Raw genomic sequence first — 23170 nt, forward strand, 5'->3', positions numbered from 1 at the left:
TACGTTCTTCCAGATGGTAGCAATGAAAAGGCATGACCTAGGTGATGGTGGTCCTGAATGATGGATGCTGCCTTTATGAGACATCGCTCCTTGAAGATGTCCTGGATACTATGAAGGCTAGTGCTCATGATGGAGCTAAGTTTACAACTCTCTGCAACTTAGTTTGGTTCTGTGCAGTAGTGCCCCTTCCCCCCATACCAGACAGTGATGCTGCCGGTTAAGATGCTCTCCATGGTACATCTGTAGACATTTGCCGAATGTCTTTGGTGACATACCAAATCTCGTCAAACTCCTAATGAAATATAGCCACTGTTGTGCCACATTTGTAATTGTATTGATATGTTGGGTCTAGGATTGATCCTCAGAGGTATTGACACCCAGGAACTTGAAATTGCTCACTCTTTCCACTGCTGACCCCTCTATAAGAACTGGTGTGTGTTCCCCTGTCTTATTCTTTCTGAAGTCCACAATCAGTTCCTTGGTCTTACTGACATTGAGTGCAAGACTATTGCTGCAACACCACTCTGATATATCTCGCTGCTGTAGCCCTCTCGTCACCATCTGAAATTCTGCCAACAATAGTTGTATCATCAGCAAATTTAAAGATGGCATTTGAGCTGTGCCTCGCCACACATCCCTGAAGTGTGCCAGTGATGATGACCGGTGAGGTAGAGATGTTATTTTTGATCTGCACAGATTGTGGTCTTCCAGTTTGGAAGTCAAGGATACAGTTGCAGAGGTAGGTACAGAGACCCATGTTCTAGAGCTTTTCAATCAGAACTGTAGGAATGATTGTGGTAAGTGCTGAGCTGTAGTCAATAAACAACATCCTGACATAGACATAATATGTACTTCATTCAGTGATTGATGATCATACAATGTCTTTCATCAACTTTAATTCAGTCTTGCTGAAAGTGTAGATAAATGACTATACATTGTTTTTGCATTTCGAATCACAAAAGTACTAGCATAAGGGCAAACTGTTAAGATTTCCAATCTTAAAGAGAATGAGAATTGGAGGCAAGTTTACTGACATTTGAACTGCTACAAAGTCACTTAATATTAAAGTTCAAATTTCAAAGTACATGTATTATCAAACTACATATAAGTCACCATATATAACACTGAGATTTGTTTTCTTGCAGGTATACACAGTAAATTCAAACACAATAGAATCAGTGAAAGACCACACCCAATAGGATGGACAACCAATATGCAGAAGACACAAAATGTGCAAATATAAAAGAAAAAGAAGGCAATAAATATTGAGAACATGAGATGAAGAGTCCTTGAAAGTGATTTCATAGGTAGTGGGAACAGGTCAGTGTTGGGGCAAGTGAAGTGATCCCCTCTAGTTCATGAGCTTGATAGTTGAGGGGTAATAACTGTTCATGAACCTGGTGATGAGGATCCTAAGGCTCCTGTACCTTCTTGATTGCAGTAGTAAGAAGAGAGCATGGCATGGGTGCTGCTTTACTGTGACTACGCTCCGTGTAAATGTGCTCAATGGTGGGGAGAACTTTACCTGTGATGGACTGGGCTACTTTTTGTAGGATTTTCCATTTAAGCATATTGGTGTTTCCATACCAGGCCATGATGCAACCAGTCATCATACTCTCCACCATACATCTACAGAAGTTTGTCAAGGTTTTAGATGTCATGCCAAATCTTCACAAACTTCTAAGGAAGTAGAGGTGCTGCCATGCTTTCTTCGTAACTGCACTTACATGCTGGGACCAGGACAGGTACTCCAAAATAGTGACAATGAGGAATTTAAAGTTTATAGCTGCAAAAGTGGGATTTGAACTCAAGTCTACAAATCATTATCCTAACCTTCAAATTTTGTTTACTACCTGTAATATAAACAGTATGCTAATCAATGAGATGATGTCTGATAAAATAGCTTCTGTTACATACAGCTAACTACCAGACACAAATGGTACTTTTTGAAATGCCATTAAAGTACTTGATCAAATTAAATCAGAGAAACTTTAAATTTGGCTCTTTTATATTATATTTAATAGTCTTCCAGTAGCTCAGCCACAATAAGGGAGGGAGGATGATGAATAAAACATTGATTCATAGGACTTGTAACAGTTCATGTCTAAGGTTTGCACTAAACTCCTTTTCCTGAGTAATCCCTCAGAATTCATAATGGTTTACTTTCACTCTGGTTCATATGTGACTGATGTGGCCATTGTGGAAAATGCAATCTCTTTCACAGACTGTGACCTTCCAGAATGCTCTTTCAGTACTCTGAGTGGGCATAGGGTCCGGGAGTCAGTTGGGATGTTGGATTTTCTTAGAAGGCTCTGAGTACATTTTTTAAACTTCTCTTTTGTCTGTCTGGCAACCTCTTATTATGATAGAGCTGTCATGGAGAGTTCAGTTTGGAGTCCGGTTGCCAGGCCTACAAACATACGACTGCCTAACAATATGTAATTGAAGCCTCATTACTAGGAATACAAGAGATTGCAGTTGTTGGAATCTGGAGCAAAAAAATAAAATGTTGGAGAAACTCAGATTGTCAAGCAGCACCTGTAGCAGGAAATACACAATTGGTGGTTTGGATCTAGTCTCTTCATCCAGTTGTCTGTCCACTTCCCTCTACATATGCTACCTAAACTGGAATTCCATCAAGATTTTACTTTTTTGCTCATTACTGCAGAAGTTGGCCTTGGAGGTGACAACACTTCTCCTTCTAGTGAATTTGAAGGATTTTGCAAAATCAGCATTGCTGGTATTCTTCCAGTTTTTTAATATACCTGTTGCAGGCAGTCCAGGTCTGGAGACATGCAGGAGGGCAGTGATCATTGCCATCCCGATTAAAAACTTTATAAGAACTTTAATAATAGTACAAATACTACATTTATTAGGAAGCATCAAATTTTACAATGATTAAAGTTTTGGAATTGAATGAAGATCACAGTTAGCAGTCAACCATAGTGAAGGAGTCGGAATCAAGTGTAGGCCAGACCAGGAAAAGATGGCAGTTTTTCTTGGTAGTACTGTATCAATAGTTCCTAAAGTATTCCAACATTCTCATTTCAAATCAGGATATTGATAATTAATATTGTGGTGTAACTAATTATCCTGATAATACAAATACACTTGAATATTTATTAAGCAATCCCATATTCTGCATATGTAAATCAAGGTCTGTGTATACTCGTATTCCCTTGTGAATAAACCAAGAGAAAATCCTCAGATGCTGGAAATCCAAGCAACACACACAAAATGCTGAAGGAACTCAGCAGGGCAGGCAGCATCTATAGGAAAATAGTTGATGTTTCGGGCCGAGACTGGAGAAATAAAGATGAGCAGTAGATTTAAAAGGTGAGGAGTAGATTTAAAAGGTGAGGGGAGGGGAGGGAGAAACACAAGGTGATAGGTGAAACCAGGAGGGGGAGAGGTGAAGTAAAGAGCTGGGAAGTTGATTGGTAAAAGAGATACATGGCTGGAGATGGGGGGGTGGGGAATCTAATAAGAGAGGACAAAAAGCCATGGAAGAAAGGGGGAGAAGCAGGAGCACCAGAGGGAGGCGATGGGCAGGCAAGGAGATAAGGTGAGAAAGGGAAAAGGGGATGGGCAATGGTGGGGGGGGGTGGAATTACTGGAAGTCGAGAAATTGATGTTCACGCTATCAGGTTGCACGCTACCCAGACAGAATATAAGGTGTTGTTCCTCCAACCTGAGTGTGGTCTCATTGCAACAGTAGAGGAGGCCATGGATCGACATATAGGAATGGGAATGGGAAGTGGAATTAATATGGGTGGTCACTGGGAGATCCCGTTTCTTCTGACAAGAATGTAGTGCTCAGCAAAGCGGTCTCCCAATCTACGTTGAGTCTCACCGATATTCAGGAGGTCACATCAGGAGCACTGGATACAGAATATGACCCTAATAGGCTCAGAGGTTAAGTGTTGCCTCGCCTGTAAGGACTGTTTGGGGCCCTGAATGGTAGTGAGGGAGGAGGTGTAGGGGCAGGTGTAGCACTTGTGCTGCTTGCAAGGCTAGGTGCCAGGAGGGAGATCAGTGGGGAGGGACGAATGCACAAGTGAGTCGTGTAGGGAGTGATCCCTGTGGAAAGCAGAAAGTGGGGAGGAGGGAAAGGTGTGCTTGGTAGTGGGATCCCATTAGAGATGACAGAGGTTTTGGAAAATTATGTGCTGGATGCAGAGGCTGATGGGATGGTAGGTGAGGACAAGAGGAACCCTATCCTTGGTAGGGTTGTGGGAGGATGGAGTGAGGGTAGACATGCGTGAAATGGAAGAGATGCAGTTGAGGGCAGTGTTGATGGTGGAGGCAGGGAAGCCCCTTTCTTTGAAAAAGGAGGACATCTCCTTCATTCTGGAATGAAAAACTTCATCCTGAGAGCAAATGCGCGGAGACGGAGGAATTGAGAGAAGGGGATGGCATTTTTATAAGTATCAGGGTGGGAAGAGGAATAGTCCAGGTAGCTGCAAGAATCCGTGGGTTTATAATAAACATCAGAAGATAAACTGACTCGAGGTAGAAGCAGAGAGATCTAGAAAGGGGAGGGAGGTGTCGGAAATGGAGCAGGTAAATTTGAGAACAGGGTGGAAGCTGGAGGCAAAGTTGATGAAGTCGATGAGCTTTGCATGTCTGCAGGAAGCAGCACCAATGCAGTCGGCGATGTAACATAGGAAAAGTGGAGGTCAGACACCAGTGTAGACTTGGAACATGGATTGTTGCACATGGCTGTCAAAAAGGCAGGCATAGCTGGGACCCATGCAAGTACCCTTGGCTACACCTTTTGTTTGAAGGAAACAGGAAAACCAAAAAAGAAATTAAGAGTGAGGATGTTTCGCTAGACTGAGGAGAGTGGTGGTGGAGGGGAATTGGATGGGTCTGGTGTCCAGAAAGAAACAGAGAGCTTTGAGGCCTTCCTAATGGGGAATGGAGGTGTATAGGGATTGGACATCCATAGTAAAAATAAAATGACAGGGGCTACGGAACTTGAAATCGTTGAGAAGATCCAGAGCATGTGAAGTGTCAAGAATGTAGGTAGGGAGGGACTGAACTAGAGTTGAGGTATGCAGATATGAGTTCGGTGGGGCGGGAACAAACTGAAACAATGGGTCTACCTGAATAAGCAGGTTTGTGGATCTTGGGTAGGAGGTAGAAATGGGAGGTGCAGGGCGCAGGAACTATGAGATTTGTGGCAGTGGATGGGTGATCCCCAGAACTAATAAAGTCGGTGATGGTGTGGGAAACAATGGCTTGGTGCTCCTTAGTGGGGTCCTGTTTGACGGGTAACTAAGAGCAAGTGTCTGAGAGTTGTCGCTGGGCCTCAGCAAGGTAGAGGTCAGTAAGCCAGACTACTACTGTCATGGTCTGGATCAGGTTCCCTTTAAATTTACTTCGTTTGTGTTACGAGCCGGACCGTTGGCTCCCTGTTTTCCTTTGGTTCCCCGTTTTCCCGTGCTCCTCGGGCTTGGTGATTGGAGGCAATTTACTCTCGGCTGAACCGGCAGTTTATTAGTCTCCGGCTTTCAGCTATTCGGCGCGAGAGCATTAACAAAGTCACCGAAGGTACTGCAAGCCAATGTCATCTGGCCGGAGCAAGCCTAGTCTCCTCCCAAAGCAAGTGCCAGCAAGCCGCCTTCCCTTGTCAGTACGGGTCAGTCAAAGTTAACCCGCCGGGGTGAGTCAAGAGCTCGCCGCGGCTTGGAGCATACTGGAGCCCAGTTATAGTTCTGTCCATCGTTGTGTGGTCTCCGTATCCATGTCGTGCGTCTAAAAGGGGTCCCAGCCCTGTACCCTGGAAGGGTCCTGACCCTGCGTCAAGAAGAGTCCCGACTCCGTCCTGTGTCTAAGGAGGATTCCTGGCTCTATGTTTTATGCTCTGTGTCTGAGTCTGTCCCGTGAATAGGAAGAGTACTGGCCCCGGCGGCTCCAAGTATCAAGTCCTGGCCCCTGCAGTCCGTGATTCCGAGTCCTAGCCCAGACCCTTAGTCCAAGGCCCGAGTCCTTGTCCAGTACGCTGTTCCTGCTTCTGCTTTGCTCTCCTTGCAACAAGCATAGTGTTTTTGTGTCTTGCATTTGGGTCCACTCCCAGCACCCCCACTGTGACTACAGCACCCCCCTTATCTGCAGGTTTGATGGTGAGGTTAGGATTAGTATGAAGGGAGAGGAGAGCAAAGCGTTTGGAAGGAGTGAGGTTGGAATTGGAGAGAGGAGTGATGAAGTCGAAACAGTTGATATTCCATCGGCAGCTGGCAATAAAAAGATCTGGAACAGGCAGAAGGCCAGAGTGGAATGTCCAGGAAGAGAAGGAGGATTGAAGACAGAAGAAGGGGTCATCGGTGTGGAGTGGAGAGCCCTTACCAAAGAAGTAGGCTTGGAGATGGAGGCGGAGGAAGAAAAGCTCAGCGTCATGGTGGGCGTGGAACTCTCTGAGGTGTAGGTGCAGGGGGACAAAGGTGAGGCCCTTACTGAGAACGTTCTGCCTCAGAGAAGAAAAGGTCAGAGGGAATAATGAAGACCCAGCATGGATGAGAGATGGGGTCAGAAGGGAGAAGAGGTTTGGTCATATCTAAGGAGAAGGGAGATTTTGGGTGTTCCTGATGGTGGAGTGAGAGGAAGATGGAGTCTCCGAGGACCCAAGAGCTGGCGGTGGGACCTGACAGAGATGGGATTGCAGAATGGTGGCGTGGGAAGGGGAGACAGGGGTTCCAGCGGCTGTGTGTGAAGACCCAGCTTGGAGGTCAAGGTTGGAGTCAGAGTTGGAGGTTGCACAATCGGCACTTTGAAGAACCTGCATTAATGGCGGCCGAGTCCAGGTTTTGAATCTGCTCTGGATCGTTACAGCTTTTGAGGTTGGCAGCAGGGATCGCAGTCTGGAGATATCCAGGCCCACCAGTGTTGGAAACAGTAGGCTTTGTGTTCTGTAGACGGACTATCTTCCAATCTTTGTAGGACATGAGAAAGCCAAAGAACCGGTGATTGAAAGTGTGGATCCGGCAGAGGATATACAACTTGTTGAAAGTCAGTTATTCTAGCCCTAGTATGTTACTTCATCAACAATTCTGTGATTAAAAGCAGGTGAATCTAGATAAAGATTTACTTCCATAATTCTCAGTAAAATATTTTTTATCATGATACCAAGTTATTTTTTAAATTCAGGACCCTTGGATTTTTGGTAGATATAGATTACCCCAGGGATATAGGTAGAATCCTGTTCAGTTTCATGTACAGAAGTTGCCTTTTCCCACTGCTCTATTTCTTGTACTATTACCTTTACCCACAATCCTTTTTGCTCCATTTTCTCTATCACAGCTTGCAGTTGTGAATTGTACAGTTGATTTGAAACATTTCTCCGGGTGGTCATGCACACAAAGCCCCCTAGGGAAGAGTGAACATAGTTAAGCACTCAAATTGTCTAACGGTTCATAACATTTCTTTACAACTTACATGAGGAATTTATAGAGACAAGTATAGGACCACAAGACTTTTCTGCCATTCAGTAAGATCATTGCTGACCTGTTATTTAAGTTTTCGTACTTAGTAATTATGAACATGAAACTGCTTGGTAACTGCTGTCTGCAGAAGAAAATTTCAAAACAATTCCTTATCAGTGGAAGTGACTACTAACTGTTGTAAGGCATACTGTACATTTTAAATGATGCTCTTAAGTACTTAACTTAAAGCAGCAGTAGTACTTTCTTCTCTATCTGTTTGATTTAAGAACCACGTCAAACATAATCTTGACTAGAAAATACTGATTTATGCAATCTTTAGAAGTGTTGTTGACAGACGTGCATTTGTTCCCCATTGCTAGCTGCTTTTGAAATGGTGAAAATGAGCCAACTTCTTGAAGCACTGTAATTCTTCCAGTGAAGGTACAGTATTTTCAAATGCAATTGTACTGATAGTTCCAGGATTTAGACCTAGTGACAATGAAGAAACAGTGATATATTTCCAAATCAGCTTGGTGTGCCACTTGGAGGGAAACTGCAGGTAGTGATATACCCATGTGCCTCTGCCCTTATTAATGTTGTGAAAGAGATTGCAAATTTTTGTGTGTGGTTGGGTGAGACAGGAGGAACACTCCTTCATCAACCTACTTTGTCTAAGCCAGCAGTACTCTCTTCTGTGGCATGCAAGACTCAATTAGTTTTCTCTTGAAAGGGTAGACTCATGGAATCCAAATATCCTGCACTACAAACAATAGTTTTGTCTAGTGATTATCCAATCATGAGATCCTTGACAGCCATGCCATTTGATCAAATGAGGCAAAATCAAATCAAACTCAGATTTAATTATTTAATTATCATTCAGCCATACATGAATACAACCGAATGAAACAGCGCTCCTCTGGGGTCAAAGTGCAAAACCTACAGAGCACATTGGGGAAAAAAAAATATATATATAAAATGTACTTTTATATACATATAAATGAAGGAGGGAAGGTTACCGGTGAAACATCTCAAATTACTTGGACATTGGAAACGGCCCTAAGGAATTTTTAAAGTGATTTTCTCAGGCTGGATTGATTGACTTTCACAATTACAATCATCTTCCCTTGCATTGGAGCCAAACATTGCACAAAGGAAGTTGGTTAATTTTGTTAAAAATCAATCATACTAGACATCACTTGAGGAATTCCTCTGGGCAGTGTCGGTCTGTGCTCAACCAATGCCAGTTACCTTGTACTTTCATGATCACCCAGTTCTATGATTCCACAATCTTCAATTCCATTTGTAAGTGAAGTAGCTATACGAGGCAAGACCTAACCATGGACAGATATATGGACAATAACACTCTTGCCATACGTGCCAATCAATGAGCATTTTGAATAAAACTGAGTCCAAACACCTTTCCTTACGCTCAATGGTATTAACATTGCCGATGACTCCACCAACATCCTAGGAGGTGAGTGGGGTGTTCAATGTTTACCAGAAAATCAACTGGAATAGCCACGTAAAAACCGTGGCTTCAAGAACAAGTTAACAGCTGAAAAGATGCAGTGACTGGCTCATCTATCGACACCACAATGCTTTTCTGCCACCTACAAGGCACAGGTCGGGAATCTAATTGAATACTGGATTCCTCGTGGTTCTCTAACTGCCTTCTCTTGTAACTCCATGTAACTGAATACTCTCTATTTGCCTAATAAATGCAGCTTGAATATGATTATCCAAGACAAGGCAATCTTCTTGATCGGTTGCTTCTTATCCACTACTCTAAGTAACCAGTCCCTCCACAACTCATTCACTAAGTACTCCCTATGCACCAGCTGCATAACGCACTGCAGTTTTAATTTCAACAGCAAGTTGCTAATCTGTAATAAAACTGGAGCCATGAGTCAAATCTTGTAATTACGTGCTTGTATATTCACAGAACAACACTATGTAGATTTTTCTTAGATTAGGATATCAAAGAAGATATGAGTAAAAACAGAAAAGTTGCAAAAAACAGATCAGGTTGTATCTGCATTCAGAGAAACGACGTATTACTGGGTAAAGTTAGAATTAAAATTCAATTTGATACTGCACAGGAAAGGGGGAAAAGGATGGGGTTGACAAAAGGAAAGATCTGTGATCAGACAGAGACCAGGATAGGTTGAATACACACTGTGAGTAGTGGTGTCAGTTGAAAGTTAATAAAAAGAAAATGAATAACCATGAATGTCTGGAGAAAAGTAAGTAGGAGGATCCACTGTCCTGATGAGGCCACACTTAAGTTGGAGGAACAGCACCTTATATTCTGTCTCAACCTGATGGCATGAACATCGATTTCTCAAATTTCTGGTAATGTCCCCCATCACCCCTTTTCCCTCTCTCACTTTATCTCCTTGCCTGCCCATCACCTCCCTCTGGTGCTCCTCCTCCTTTTCCTTCTTCCATTGCATTGTGATTCTTTCACCAATCAACCTCCCAGCTCTTAACTTCATCCCTCCCCCTTCAGCTTTCACCTATCACTTTGTGTTTCTCCCTCCCCCCCACCTTTTAAACCTACTCCTCACCCTTTTCTCTCCAGTCCTGCTGAAGGGTCTCGGCTCGAAATGTCGACTGTACTCTTTTCTTGGCCTGAGTTCCTCCAGTGTTTTGGGTGTATTGCTTGGATTCTCTTGTTTGTAAACAGGAGGATGAATGGATTTCATCCTTTTAGCCCCTCCCTTCTGATGACCTAAAAATCGGTCCTGACAATGCTATACCACTGTTTTTGATATGCCTTCCTTTTTCTTCTCTGTGGTGTGCCTTGCACCATAACTGACAGGGCACTCAGCTGTGTGCAATTTACATTTCATTGGTGCTCCTCTTGTGAATGCTTTGTGCCTGTGATGCTGCTGCAAGGAAGTTTTTTATTGACCCTGTGCATACCTGTACTTGCGCTTATGACAATAAATTCAACTAGCCTTGATTGAAATTGGCCATTATAATTCAGAATCCAAAATAAATGAAGTATATGCTAAATGCTAAAATTTAATATACTCAAATGGTATAGCCAGACCAAGATTCCCTTTAGTGACTGTATCGGGATTTTACACCAAATGGCTTGACCGTCTGGTTGTCAACATTTTAACTCTCTTATTCAGAGAAATATTAAATGGCAAGAAAATAAAGCAAATAATCTCCAGCTACATCTTTTTATTTTATAGTCCTAATTTTTAATTATTCCATGCTTTGGCCAAGTAGTATGAACTTGATAAAAATATGTGACTCCCTTACCTGGTTTGGTAACTCGATGGAGTTCAGGAGCAACGGTACATGGCGCCTGTCCTTCACTTAGCGCCCCAACAATCAAAACAGCATCATAAGTGTCTGAAACAAAAAATAAAAATAAAAATGTCAGATGACAATCTGTGAAATTTGGCCTTAGCAATCAAAATTATTGTAATCTTTTTGTTAGTAGAAGACTGGTTTTGCATAATGAATTGAAACAGAGACTATGGGTGGTACGCCAAGAGGCTCTAACAAGATGATTCTACTTTGAGTGAACCAATCTTACAATAGACTGTTAATAGTAGCAATGTTTTCAGTCCATTATTTTAAAGAGGCATGACGTTTGATTGAACCATCAAGTGCTCTCAGATATACTACTCATATTTATCATTTCCTCAACATTCTTTCATAACCAATACTTATATTGAGTGAGAAGTTACATTTGAGTAAATTACTCTTGCCAGCTTTACAATTATATTGTCCTTTATTTTGTAAATGTAATTAAAACAATTTCAAAATTTTAGCAGAAAACTCTCTGGATTTGGTTTATACCTTGACCTAGTGAGTTGGATTAGATGCCAAACATTCAAAGTTTCGAAGTACATTTATTATCATAGAATGTATAAATTATATAACCTTGATATTTGTCTGCTTACAGGCAGCCACAAAGCAAGAAACCCGAAAGAACTTAATTAAAAAAATAAAGACCAACATCCAATACGCAGAGAAAGAGAAAAAAAAAACGCAAATCATGCAAACAGTAGAAATGAGCAACAGCATTCCGAACCAAACTGAATCCTTAGATCTGAAATTCAGAGCAGCCCGGCGAGGGCACGAGCCTCAGCCTCAGTTCATACTAGCGGGGCAAATCGCTGCAAAACCTGCAGACGTGAAGTACGGTTGTGGAGAGAGGAGTGAACATCGTGGGAGCAAGTTAAATCAGCCCAACTCTCGGCTCTGGTCCCGAACATAGACTGAAATATATTGACCCCAAATTGGGCAGTCCATTAAGGAAGGTCAGGCCATAAAATGATCATTCATTCTATAACTTATTGATAAAAATTCAATTGAAGCTTTCGAACTATAGGCCTGAGCAAGGTGGGAATTGATATCTAAAACTGAACTGTACAGTAATCATTAATGTTCTGCTTCATGTCTTTCCAGAGTGATAAGGTAATTTGCATCCAAAATTGTAAAATAATAAGGTATTTTATGCAATAGTATTTATTTTTCATTTTAGAGCTACAGGACAATTAGTTTGTGCTGCCCAATTACACCCATGTGAACAAGTAACACACCAACCTGTACAACTTTGGAATGTGGGAGCAAACCAGAGCACCTGGAGGAAGCCCATGCTGTTACAGGGAGAATGTAAAAACTCCTCACAAACAGCAGTGGAATTGAACTCAGGTCACTAGTGTTGCAATAGCATTACACTAACTGCTACACTACTGTGCTGCCCAAATATAGTGGTACTTCTATAGTAATACATAGAAGCAAAAAATATCAGATATCTTTGCCAGTATTTCTTGTTCTTTAAAGGCCAAATCACTTTAATAGTCGTACCATCTGGCTAGCTGCTTTCTGACGAAAACCTCCAAAGGTTGTTCTTCCTGTCTGCAAGAGTTTCCCTGAGTGCTCAGACTTTGTCTCACATCTCCAAGATGCATGGGTCAGGTTAATTGACCACTGTAATGTGCTCCTCATGTGCAGCAAATTAGTAGAATTTGATGAAGTTGAAGGGAATGTGGGAAGAATAAGTTAAAGGAAAAACTCAATGAAAGAATGGGATTGCTCTTTAAGCAAGTGTAGGCTCAATAGCCGAAATGCCCTTCTATAGTGCAAGAAAATATATTTTAAAAAGTACACACTATACTTTTCTATTTAGCCTAATAAAATATCTTCATTGGTAGTTTTGTGGTCTATTTTTCTAGTTCTTAACACAATGCAACAATCCCAGGAAGTAATAGATTTATGTTTTCTATTAATTTACCTGAAGACAGTGGAAGTGATTCAGTACTTATAATGCATTTCTGAAGGGTTTGGTATATTGATTTAGACTGTGCTAATTGTAACATTCTTTCACTGCCATCCAGTCCATGAAAGTTGCAAAATCCAAGTTTCTGTAACTAACAAAAAACATAATTGCATGTCACAACCTATAGAAGATTTATAACCCTCAAAATTAAGACCATAAGCATAAGCGTAGAATTAGGGCACTTGACCCATCAAGTCTGCTCCACCATTCCATCAAGGCTGATTTATTAACCCTCTCAACCCTATTCTCCTGCGTCCTCCTGTAACCTTTTCATTGTCCTGACTAACCAAGAACCTAGCAACCTATGCTTTAAATATACCCTGTATCTTCGCCTCAATAGCCATCTATAACAATGAATTCCACAGATTTATCACCCTCTGGCTAAAGAAATTCCTTCTCATCTCTGTTCTAAATAGACTTCTCTCTATTCTGAGGTTTGTCTTCTGGTCTGGTACTCACCCACTATGGGAAACCTCTTCTTCACATCCACTAGGCCTTTCAGTATTCAATAGGTTTCATTGAAATCCCCCTCATTCTTCTAAACTCTATTAAGTACAAGCCCAGACCAATCAAATGCTCCTCATATGTTAACCATTTCATTCATGGAATTATTCACATGAACCTCCTCTGGATCCTCTCCAATGCCAGTACATCTTTTCTTTGATAAGGGTCTCAAAACTGCTCACAATACTCCAAGTACAGTTTGACCAACATCTTATAAAGCCTCAGCTTCATATCCCTGCTCTTATATTCTAGTCCTTTCAAAATGAATGCTAACATTGCATTTGCCTTCCTTACCATTGACTCAACCTACAAGTTAACCTTTAGGGAATCCTGCACAAGGACTCACTGTAATTTTTGAACTTTGTCCCCATTTAGAAAATAGTCTACATCTTTATTCCTTCTACCAAAATACATTATCATACACTTCCCTACACTATACACCATCTGCCACTTCTTTGCCTATTCTCCCAATCTGTTCAAGTCCTCCCAAGGAAGTTTGGCTAACTGGCCTATAATTTCCTTTCTTCTGCCTCACTCCTTTCTTAAAGAGTGGAGTGACATTTTCAATCTTCCAGTCCTCCAGAACCATTCCAAAATCTAGTGATTCTTGGATCATTACAAATGCTTCCACAACCTCTTTCAGAACCCCGGCGTGTAGTTCATCTGGCCCAGGTGACGTATCTACCTCCAAACCTTTCAGCTTCCCAAGCATCTTCTCCTCAGTAATAACAACTACACTCACTTCTGCCCCCTGACACTCTTGAATTTCTGGCATACAGCCAGTGTCTTTCAAAGTGAAGACTGATGCAAAATACTTAAGTTCGTCTGCATTTTCTTTATCCCCCATTACTACGCAGCATAATTTTCTAGAGGTTCAATATCCACTCTAGCCTCTCTTTTACCCTTTATATATCTGGAAAAAAACTTTTTGGCATCCTTTTTGATATTATTATTCAATATTTCATCTTTTCTTCCCTTATAGCTTTTTAGTTGTCTTCTGTTGGTTTTTAACTTAGTAAAGAAACACATTTCCAATCTGTCTGATAGATTGCTGTGAACAAATCATGTACGATAAACTTCAGTGTTGGCTGGCAAAATAAGCTAGATATTTCAACGTGACATGCATATCAGTGCTATTTTGGTTAAAGATAATGCTTGTATTTTGATAGCACTTTTTATGACCACAGGACATCCCGAAGTGTTTTATTACCAATTAGGTATTTCCGAAGTGTGATTAGCTATAATATAGGAACTAAGACAAACAATTTGCACAAAAAAATCTATACTAAATTGTAAAAAGAGAATCTGGCAGCTTAACAGAGGTTATGGGTAATTGAAAGGCAACAAAAAGATAAACTTTGGACTGTTATGAGCAAATTGTGTGTTGGTATATATTGAGACTTTAATGATAAGGTAACGCCAAGCAAGTTCCATGCTGAGAAACAGGTAGTTTAACTGACAGTATCTATTAAGAGAATTATGAATGATCAGCTGAATGTAGTTGTGCCTCATAAAACAAACTGTTGTAATTTATAATAGTTTATGTTTTACAAGCAGCTTTTCATTGCAGCCAGCTAAATGGAAGGTTCTAAACTAATACTAAAAAACATCTCAAGACTCAGGAACTGTAGTCAGTTGGTTTGGCAAAGTAAATAGTCGGGAATTTTAGGATGGGTCTACTCTTGCTTTGCTTCAGTCTAGGTTAATAACCAAAACAGAGATGTGCTTCATGAGAAATAGTGTTTATTTATCAAAGTAGATTTAGGCCTATAAACCTCAATCTAACATGAACTGGGGGAGGTATGAAACATTCCAAAATCTTATGGGGCATCACAGAGCAGATGCAGTGCTTATGTTTCACTTTGCTGGAGTGTCTGAAACTAAGTGTCACTGTCACAAATTAAAGGATCAATTTTTCAGCAAAGAGATGTGATAAATTTCCTCAACCCAAAGGTATATATTTTTTGAATTTACAGTAACTACTCAAGAGGAGCTAAGCCAATGCAAAATACAGAACACTAGATTCTTAGACATTAAGGGAATCAAGTTACCTTATCATTAGAGTGTAACAATGAGGTGAAAGATCATGAACTTATGAATGACTGAGAAGCATGACGGGCCAAATGATCTACTGCTGCTATATTTCTTATGTTCTTCACTGGCTTTTCTGTAGATGCTTTTACATGAGGCATCAGATACCTAATACATACTTATATATAGTGTACAAGTAGTTTTTGCACCTGTAAATGTCAGTTTATAAATAGTCAGTAACATTTCCACACAGTCTTTAATGAAATAACGGGAGGAACCCCACTGAAATTCAATCTAAAATGAAAGAATGATTCAATGGATTAAAGGAAAGAGATGTGAAGTTGCATAATTTGATACTAAGAATTAAAGAACATTGTTTCAGGATAAAGGTAGGCTACTTCAAAGGGAGACAAGAAATGTTTTTCATAAGGTTGTTATTCTTTGAAATTCCTTACTGAAAAGGACTGGGAATATTAAGTCATTGGGCATATCCAAGGCCAAGACTTAACTTTCACTGAATCTAATGATATGGGATTTGGACATGAAAGTAAAAAAAGCAGCAATGACTTTTGAGAAAGTTGGAGCAGACACCTTGGCTTAGTTCCCATTGATATTCTGATGCAAATCAAAAATTAGAAATAAGCAATAGTTACTAAGAAACATTTCAAAAATTCAAAATATGTCAATATGGTATTATTCGTCACTAATTGTAATTCAGCAACCTGCATTGCTACTAGTCCTGTTCCACAAGCTACATCGAGAATCAATGCCTGATCACGGTCTTCAGGCATGACATCCGCTAAACTCATTGAAGCTAAGAGAGGAGCCTGATAATCCAAAAGTTTCATATCCTGAAAAAGGGACATTTGAAAAAGTAGTTAGTAACAGCAAAACAGACTAAGATGAAAATTATATCTGTATTTACTTTCATCTTTCTGGAATATTATATTTACTAGTTCCTCATTACAATTGTTTTATTAGTAATTTATTTATTGTTATCTCACTTTACTGAGCAACAACATTGTTATACCCACTCCTTAAAAATGTTCTAAATCACTTTTCCCAGTAAGTAATGTTTACTAATCACTTTCTGTGAATATACCTTGATGAATGTGTCCTTCACAATAACCTGATGAATCCTAAATGTGTCCTCCAATACTGAAGTCGGAATTCCATTGTCGGAATTTCACATCATTTTTCCTTTATGCATCTGATACAGAGATCTAAAAGTCTATTTCAAAGCCAATAGATCCTTGTGTATCTGATCAAAAGGTCAACTCATTAACTCTCCTCTATATTGCCTATAAAGCTGGTGTATCTTTCTGATGTTATGGAAACATTTTATATAGTACTTTGAGAATGCATTGGTTGGGATATTGTTTACAGTAAAATGGTTGAGAACTTGAGGGTTCCAGATTGGAAGATTTCCCTGGAAGTTACACATATTCCCTCATAATACCCCAATACGGTTTTATTTCAGCTTTCTAAAAGATGGCTCAGAGTGTTATAATAAATTTACAAATGGTCGGAATCCAATTAATTTGTTAAGATAAGAAAATTGCATTGTCTGTTACTTTCTCGTATCACTTGTAAACAAGTACAAAATATTACATCTTTTTCAGTGTCTCTCTCACCAATTTCTATTCAGTATATTTATTTCCTTAACCACCAAAAGCAATGCATCTGTTATTCCATAATCAACTTAATTTACCTCGGTATTAACATAAGATTCAAGATTTTTTAATGTCATTTCCAGTGCAAAGGTGAACAAAATAATTGTTGCTCTGGATCTGATGCAGCACACAAAAATCAGCAAGATAAGTATATCATAATAATAAAAAACACAATAAATATAAATATATAAAATAGCTTATATACATAGATTGATTGTATGTCCATTAAGTGACGCTAGGCACAGGAGTGTCTGTATATAAGGTGACTGACAGGAAATGCTAAAGTAGTGGTGGTTGGGGGTTTGTAAGGGTGGTGGTGTCGATCAGCCTTACTACTTTTTTAAGAACCTGTCTCCTCCAAATTCATGGTTTCCTACCAACTGTGTAACTAAGTATTTTGAATAAATGTAATATGATGATTCTAAAAAACACCTCTTCCTTCACTGGTGATTTGTTGCAGGCATCGAGTATTTTATGTTTTTATTCCATTTTCAAAATTCCATTTGCAACCTAACTGTATCTGCATTACAATAGGAATTCTGCAGATGCTGGAAATTCAAGCAACACACATCAAAGTTGCTGGTGAACGCAGCAGGCCAGGCAGCATCTCTAGGAAGAGGTACAGTCGACGTTTCAGGCCGAGACCCTTCGTCAGGACTCGGGTCTCGGCCTGAAACGTCGACTGTACCTTTTCCTAGAGATGCTGCCTGGCCTGCTGCGTTCACCAGCAACTTTGATGTGTGTTGCTTGTATCTGCATTATTTGCTTTTCATATTATGTCACTCTTGTCTGATTGCAAGACACAACACATCTGCCCCATGCAAACAGACTATAAATCATGGGCAGTCTATAGCACGTGGGGAAGCTCTTGCTCATTCCAGTAATGTCCCCCACTCGCTGTGCTACCCACAGTGCACCTCTAAGCTCTGCTGTAGGGCTCACTCCAGTCTGTACAAACCTAGCCCTCCACAGGCTCAGTATCCCTTCACACTAAGCAGCATGGCAATGAGAATGAATGCAGATGCTGGAAATCTGATATAAAAAAAACAGAAAATGCCAATAATTAAAGCAGATCAGGCAATACCTGTAGAAAGTTATATCATCAGAACTCAGAAAGAGGGGCATAAGTTTGTTTTCAATAGGAGAGAAGGATATGTAGAAGAAAGGTGTTTATCTCTAATAGGCCAAGTCAAAATTGTTTACTAGGGGCAATTACCAGTACATCAAACTTCTTGGTGTATATAATGTATTATTACTAGTAACGTTACAGAACCTGCCCAGCAGGCCAGACATGGGGGTAGTGTAAGAAAATGTGAACAAATGCCATAACAAAATAAGATAATGGAAAACTGTAGGAATACTTAGCAGATCATACATTTTCTGTGGAGACAAAACTAATTTTGTAAATGAGGAATCCTTCATCCAATTCAGAAATGGTGAAACAAATTAGTCTAGATAGCGGCAAAAGTGGAGTACAGTAAGGGGGGAGCTTCTCTAACTGGGCAAAGTCACATGGTTAGTGGGACCTGAAATGTTGAGTGTTTCTCTTTCCATAGATGCAGCTGGACCTGCTGAGTTTTTCACACATTTTCCCTGCCTTTACAGTTTTATTATATGTTATTTTTATCTTAGGAACACTATCTACCCATATTGTACATTATCATTTCAAACATTATCATTTGAAAGTTGTTAAGTACCTGTTCATAGAGCTCATGCCAAGTATCATAAAATGATAATGTGCCTTTAATTGCAGTCATCTTATGAACAGCCAGAACAGTTCTTTGCACATCAGCAAGTGTTCTTGGATTATCTGCCATTCTAGAGATAAAAGGGAGAACTGCCCTGAAATCATAATTTCACTTCATCTTCCATAAACCAATTTTATTTCATTGCACTTAAATCAGTTTATGTACATACTCTAAGTACTAACTGAACATAAATATCAGACATTTTGCATATAAATATATGTGGAAATTCAGATTGCAGGATTCAAATATTTGTAGTTTTAAGCTTTTAAATAATGCACAGAATAAAAAGCTATTCTCATAATTTCAAATCAATTCATTTATTGAGTAAATAATTTGGTCTGTACCTACACAAGTCCAGCAGGTTCATACTTACAAAAAAGGGGAATATTTTTTCATACCTGTGGTGTAAAATTTTAATTTGTACACTGTAAGAAAACCTAGTTAAAAAGAGTGAAGACAGAGATGCTGGAATCTGGAGAAAAAAAAAGCAGAGGAACTCAACAGGCAGCATCTGCGGAGGAAAATGGAGATCAAGATCTTGGGTCGTGATCCTTCATCCGGACACTTGGTTTAGATGAAGGATCTCAATTAGAAACACTGACTGTCCATCCAGCATCTTGTTTGTTGCTGAAGAATAAAAAAAGCAGCATTTGCTTCAATTTAGTTTTTAATGTGCTTTGACATAATGCAGCCAAAATCTATTACTCAGTGTTATCTTTTCAGAGGATCCACCCTGGGTCCAGCACATAAGTACCATTATTAAGAACATACAGGAGTGCCTCTACTATCTTAGAAGTTTGCATAGATTTTGCTTGTCATCTAAAACTTTGATAAACATTTATTCATATGTGGTGGAAAGTATATTAACTGGTAGTACCACGGCCTGGTATGGAAACACCATTGTCATTGTATGGAAAAGCCTACAAAAAGTAGTGAAATCAGTCCAGTCCATCACGGGTAAAGCCCTCCCCACCACTGAGCACATCTACATGGAATGCTATCGCAGGAAAGCAGCATTCATCATCATGGACCCCCGCCACCCAGGTCATGCTCTCTTCTCGCTGCTGATATAATAGCAGAATATAGTATTAATGGTAAGACTCTTGGCAGTGTGGAGGATCAGAGGGATCTTGGGGTCCGAGTCCATAGGACACTCAAAGCAGCTGCGCAGATTGACTCTGTGGTTAAGAAGGCGCATGGTGTATTGGCCTTCATCAATTGTGGAATTGAATTTAGGAGCCGAGAGGTAATGTTGCAGCTATATAAGACCCTGATCAAACCACACTTGGAGTACTGTGCTCAGTTCTGGTTGCCTCACTACAGGAAGGATGTAGTAGCCATAGAAAGGGTGCAGAGGAGATTTACAAGGATGTTGCCTGGATTGGGGAGCAGGCCTTATGAGAATAGGTTGACTGAACTTGGCCTTTTCTCCTTGGAGCGACGGAGGATGAGATGTGACCTAATAGAGGTGTACAAGATGATGAGAGGCATTGGTCGTGTGGATAGTCAGAAGCTCTTTCCCAGTGCTGAAACGGTTGCCACAAGAGGAGACAAGTTTAAGGTGCTGGGGAGTAGGTACAGAGGGGATGTCAGGGGTAAGTTTTTTACTCAGAGAGTGGTAAGTGCGTGGAATACACGGCCGGCAACGGTGGTGGAGGCCGATATGATAGGGTCTTTTAAGAGACTTTTGGATAGGTACATGGAGTTCAGAAAAATAGAGGGCTATGGGTAAGCCTAGTAATTTCTAAGGTAGGGCCATGTTCAGCACAACTCTGTGGGCCGAAGGGCCCGTATCGTGCTGTAGGTTTTCTACGTTTTTATGTTTTTTAAAGAAGGTACTGGAGCCTCAGGACCCATGCCACCAGAGTCAGGAACAGTTACTGCTCCCGAACCATCAGGCTCTTGAACCAGAGGGGTAGCTTCATTTGCCCCCTCACTGATCTGGACTCACTTCCAAGGATTCTTCATCACATCTTCTAGATATTTATTATTTCTTCTTTTTGTATTTGTAGTTTGTTGTTTTTTCACACAATATTTGTCTGCACTGTTGGGTGCGGTCTTTCATTGATCCTACTGTGTTTCTTGTGTTTACGGTGATTGAATGCAAGTCAAGCAATCTCATGGTTATATAAGGTGACATGCATGTACTTTGATTTTTTTCAACTCATTTTGAAGAATTAATGCTGCATTTCTTTTGACAATGAGAGGAAATGAAGCTGATGAGAAAGATAAAGCTTTTTTTTATTGTTGTGTATGTACCAAGAGTGAAAAACACTTTTTTGCATACCATCTACACAGATAATTTCATCACATCAGTACTGAAGCTATCATTCTGAAATCTGCCACTACAAGGAAGATTGTAAGGCCAAGTGACCATAATATACAAGAGATCCATTCAATGGTTTTATCACAAGAGAAAATCTGCAGATGCTGGAGAAGTGCTTCACCTGTCCCTACACCTCCTCTCTCACTACCATTCAGGACCACAAGCAATCCTTCCAGGTGAGGAGACACCTCACCTGTGATTTTATTGGGGCCATCTGCTGTATCTGGTGCTCCCGGTGTGGCCTCCTTTATATCGATGAGACCTGACGTAGACTGGGAAACTGCTTTGCCAAGCATCTGTGCTCCGTCCACCAGGAAAAGTGGGATCTCCCAGTAGCCACCCATTTTAATTCCATTTCCCATCCCGACATGTCACTCCACGGCCTCGTCTACTGTCGCAATGAGGCCACATTCAGGTTGAAGAAGCAATACTGTGTATTCTATCTGGGTAGCCTCCAACTTTGATGGCATGAGCATCAATTTCTCAAACTTCACTGCATCACAATTCCCCATTCTCATTTTCCTTTCTCACCTCATCTCCTTACCTGCCATCACCTCCCTCTGGTGCTTCTTTTTCTTTCTTCCATGGCCTTCTGCCCTCTATTAGATTTCCCCTTCCCCAGCCCTCCATCTCTTTCACCAATCAACCTCCCAGCTCTTTACTTCACCCCTTGCCCCTTTCTATCACTTTGTGTTTCTTCTTCATCTCCCTTCACCTTCTTTCTCTGACTCATTTTTTTTCTCCAGCCCCAATGAAGGGTCACGGCCAAAACGTCGACCGATTACTTTTTTCCATAGAAGCTGCCAGGCCTGCTGAGTTCCTTCAGTAGTATTTTTTGTGTGTGTTTCAATGGTTTTATGGCAGTGGGTCAGAAGCTACCCTTGAACATGGTAGCAATGTGCTTCCAAGCTTTAGTATCTTCTGCCAGATGGGGGGGGGGGGAAGGGTCTTTGATTACGTTGGCTGCTTTATGTATTGCACTGTACTGCTGGAACAGAAAAAGAAACCAAATTTCATGGCACAGGTGAGTGAACCCAATTCTGATCGGGGTGATTTTGTGACGAGGCAAGGTGGAAGGGTCTTTGATGGGGGAAGTAGGAGAGACAGGTCTCGGGGAGCAGAGTTATGTGCGGGGAGAGGGTGGAAAGATCCGGGCAGTGTGGGGGAATTGTTTTGTAGGGAGGATGGGTGACTGTTACCCTGCGCGGAGGGTGGACGCGGACGGGCAGCGTTCGACCTGCCCTCCCGGAGGAGCGCGAGCCCACCGCCCCTCCCCCACCCCACCCCGCCCCACCCCGCTCGAGGCCGTCTCGACGACCGTTATGCTCTCGCGCTGCCTGTCGGAAAGGACCGCGCGAGCCGACCGTCACCCTGTCCGGCCGCGACGGACCGCCGCCGAACCCGGCTCCTCAAAGCGTCAAAGGCTGGTCTTGTTCGGAAAGATTTTGCGGTTTGTTTCAGGAATACGGCCGTCAAGGTTTTACACACTCCCTCGCCCCCTTATCAGCAGCTCAGTTTGCTGTGCCTCCGACAGCCAGGCTCAAAACCAGAATCGTTTTTAGGTGTGTGAAATACTTTACCAATATTGACCGAGAAATCCCAAATTATCACCGTCCCAGTTTCTCTGCTGCATTCTTAAATACACCATTTCTTGCTGCACAAATTTAAGACGGGCGGGACAGCACTAAATAGCGAAACATATGGGAGGTGTAGCGTGAAGGACGACAAAGTGCTTATTGGCAGTCCACCAGAATCAATAGTTGTCACCGAATGTAAATGATTTAAGCAGTGCCCAACTGCATTACCTGTGTATCCCGTAAATGAACGAGCAACGACCACCAAAGCAACACACACAAAATGCTGGTGGGACGCAACAGGCCAGTCAGCATCTACAGGAAGTAGTACAGTCGACATTTCCGGCCGAAACCCTTCGTCAGGACTAACTGAAGGGAGAGCTAGTAAGGGATTTGAGAGGGGGAGGGGCAGATCCAAAATGATAGGAGAAGACAGGAGGTGGAGGGATGGAGCCAAGAGCTGGACAGGTGATTGGCAAAAGGATATGAGAGGATCATGAGGGGGCCTAGGGAGAAGGAAAAGGGGGAGGGGGGGAACCCAGAGGATGGGCAAGGAGTATAGTCAGAGGGACAGAGGGAGAAAAA

General features: G+C 41.3%; 1 protein-coding gene across 1 annotated transcript; it reads right to left on the reverse strand.

Annotated features, from left to right (window-relative positions):
* Positions 1-849: 849 nt before the first annotated feature.
* mettl27 (methyltransferase like 27) lies at positions 850-22936 on the reverse strand. The gene is made up of 6 exons (XM_063031143.1): positions 22817-22936; positions 18635-18755; positions 15987-16115; positions 12685-12820; positions 10698-10790; positions 850-7368 (listed from the first exon to the last, which is right to left on the reverse strand). Exons 2-6 carry the CDS (start codon positions 18752-18754, stop codon positions 7133-7135), a joined length of 714 nt encoding a protein of 237 aa, XP_062887213.1. The 5' UTR covers position 18755; positions 22817-22936; the 3' UTR covers positions 850-7132.
* Positions 22937-23170: the final 234 nt, after the last annotated feature.

The sequence above is a fragment of the Mobula hypostoma genome, chromosome 23 (assembly GCF_963921235.1).
Source record: "Mobula hypostoma chromosome 23, sMobHyp1.1, whole genome shotgun sequence".
Lineage (NCBI taxonomy): Eukaryota > Metazoa > Chordata > Chondrichthyes > Myliobatiformes > Myliobatidae > Mobula > Mobula hypostoma.

Bases quoted from the DNA above. Each gene is read 5' to 3' on its own strand.
- mettl27 (XM_063031143.1), bottom strand. From the start codon at position 18,754: ATGGCAGATAATCCAAGAACACTTGCTGATGTGCAAAGAACTGTTCTG. The intron at 16,116-18,634 runs GTACTTAACAAC...TCCCTTTTTCAG, and splicing joins GGCATGAGCTCTATGAACAG to GATATGAAACTTTTGGATTA. The intron at 12,821-15,986 runs GTTGCTGAATTA...GTTTTTTGTTAG, and splicing joins CAGGACTAGTAGCAATGCAG to TTACAGAAACTTGGATTTTG.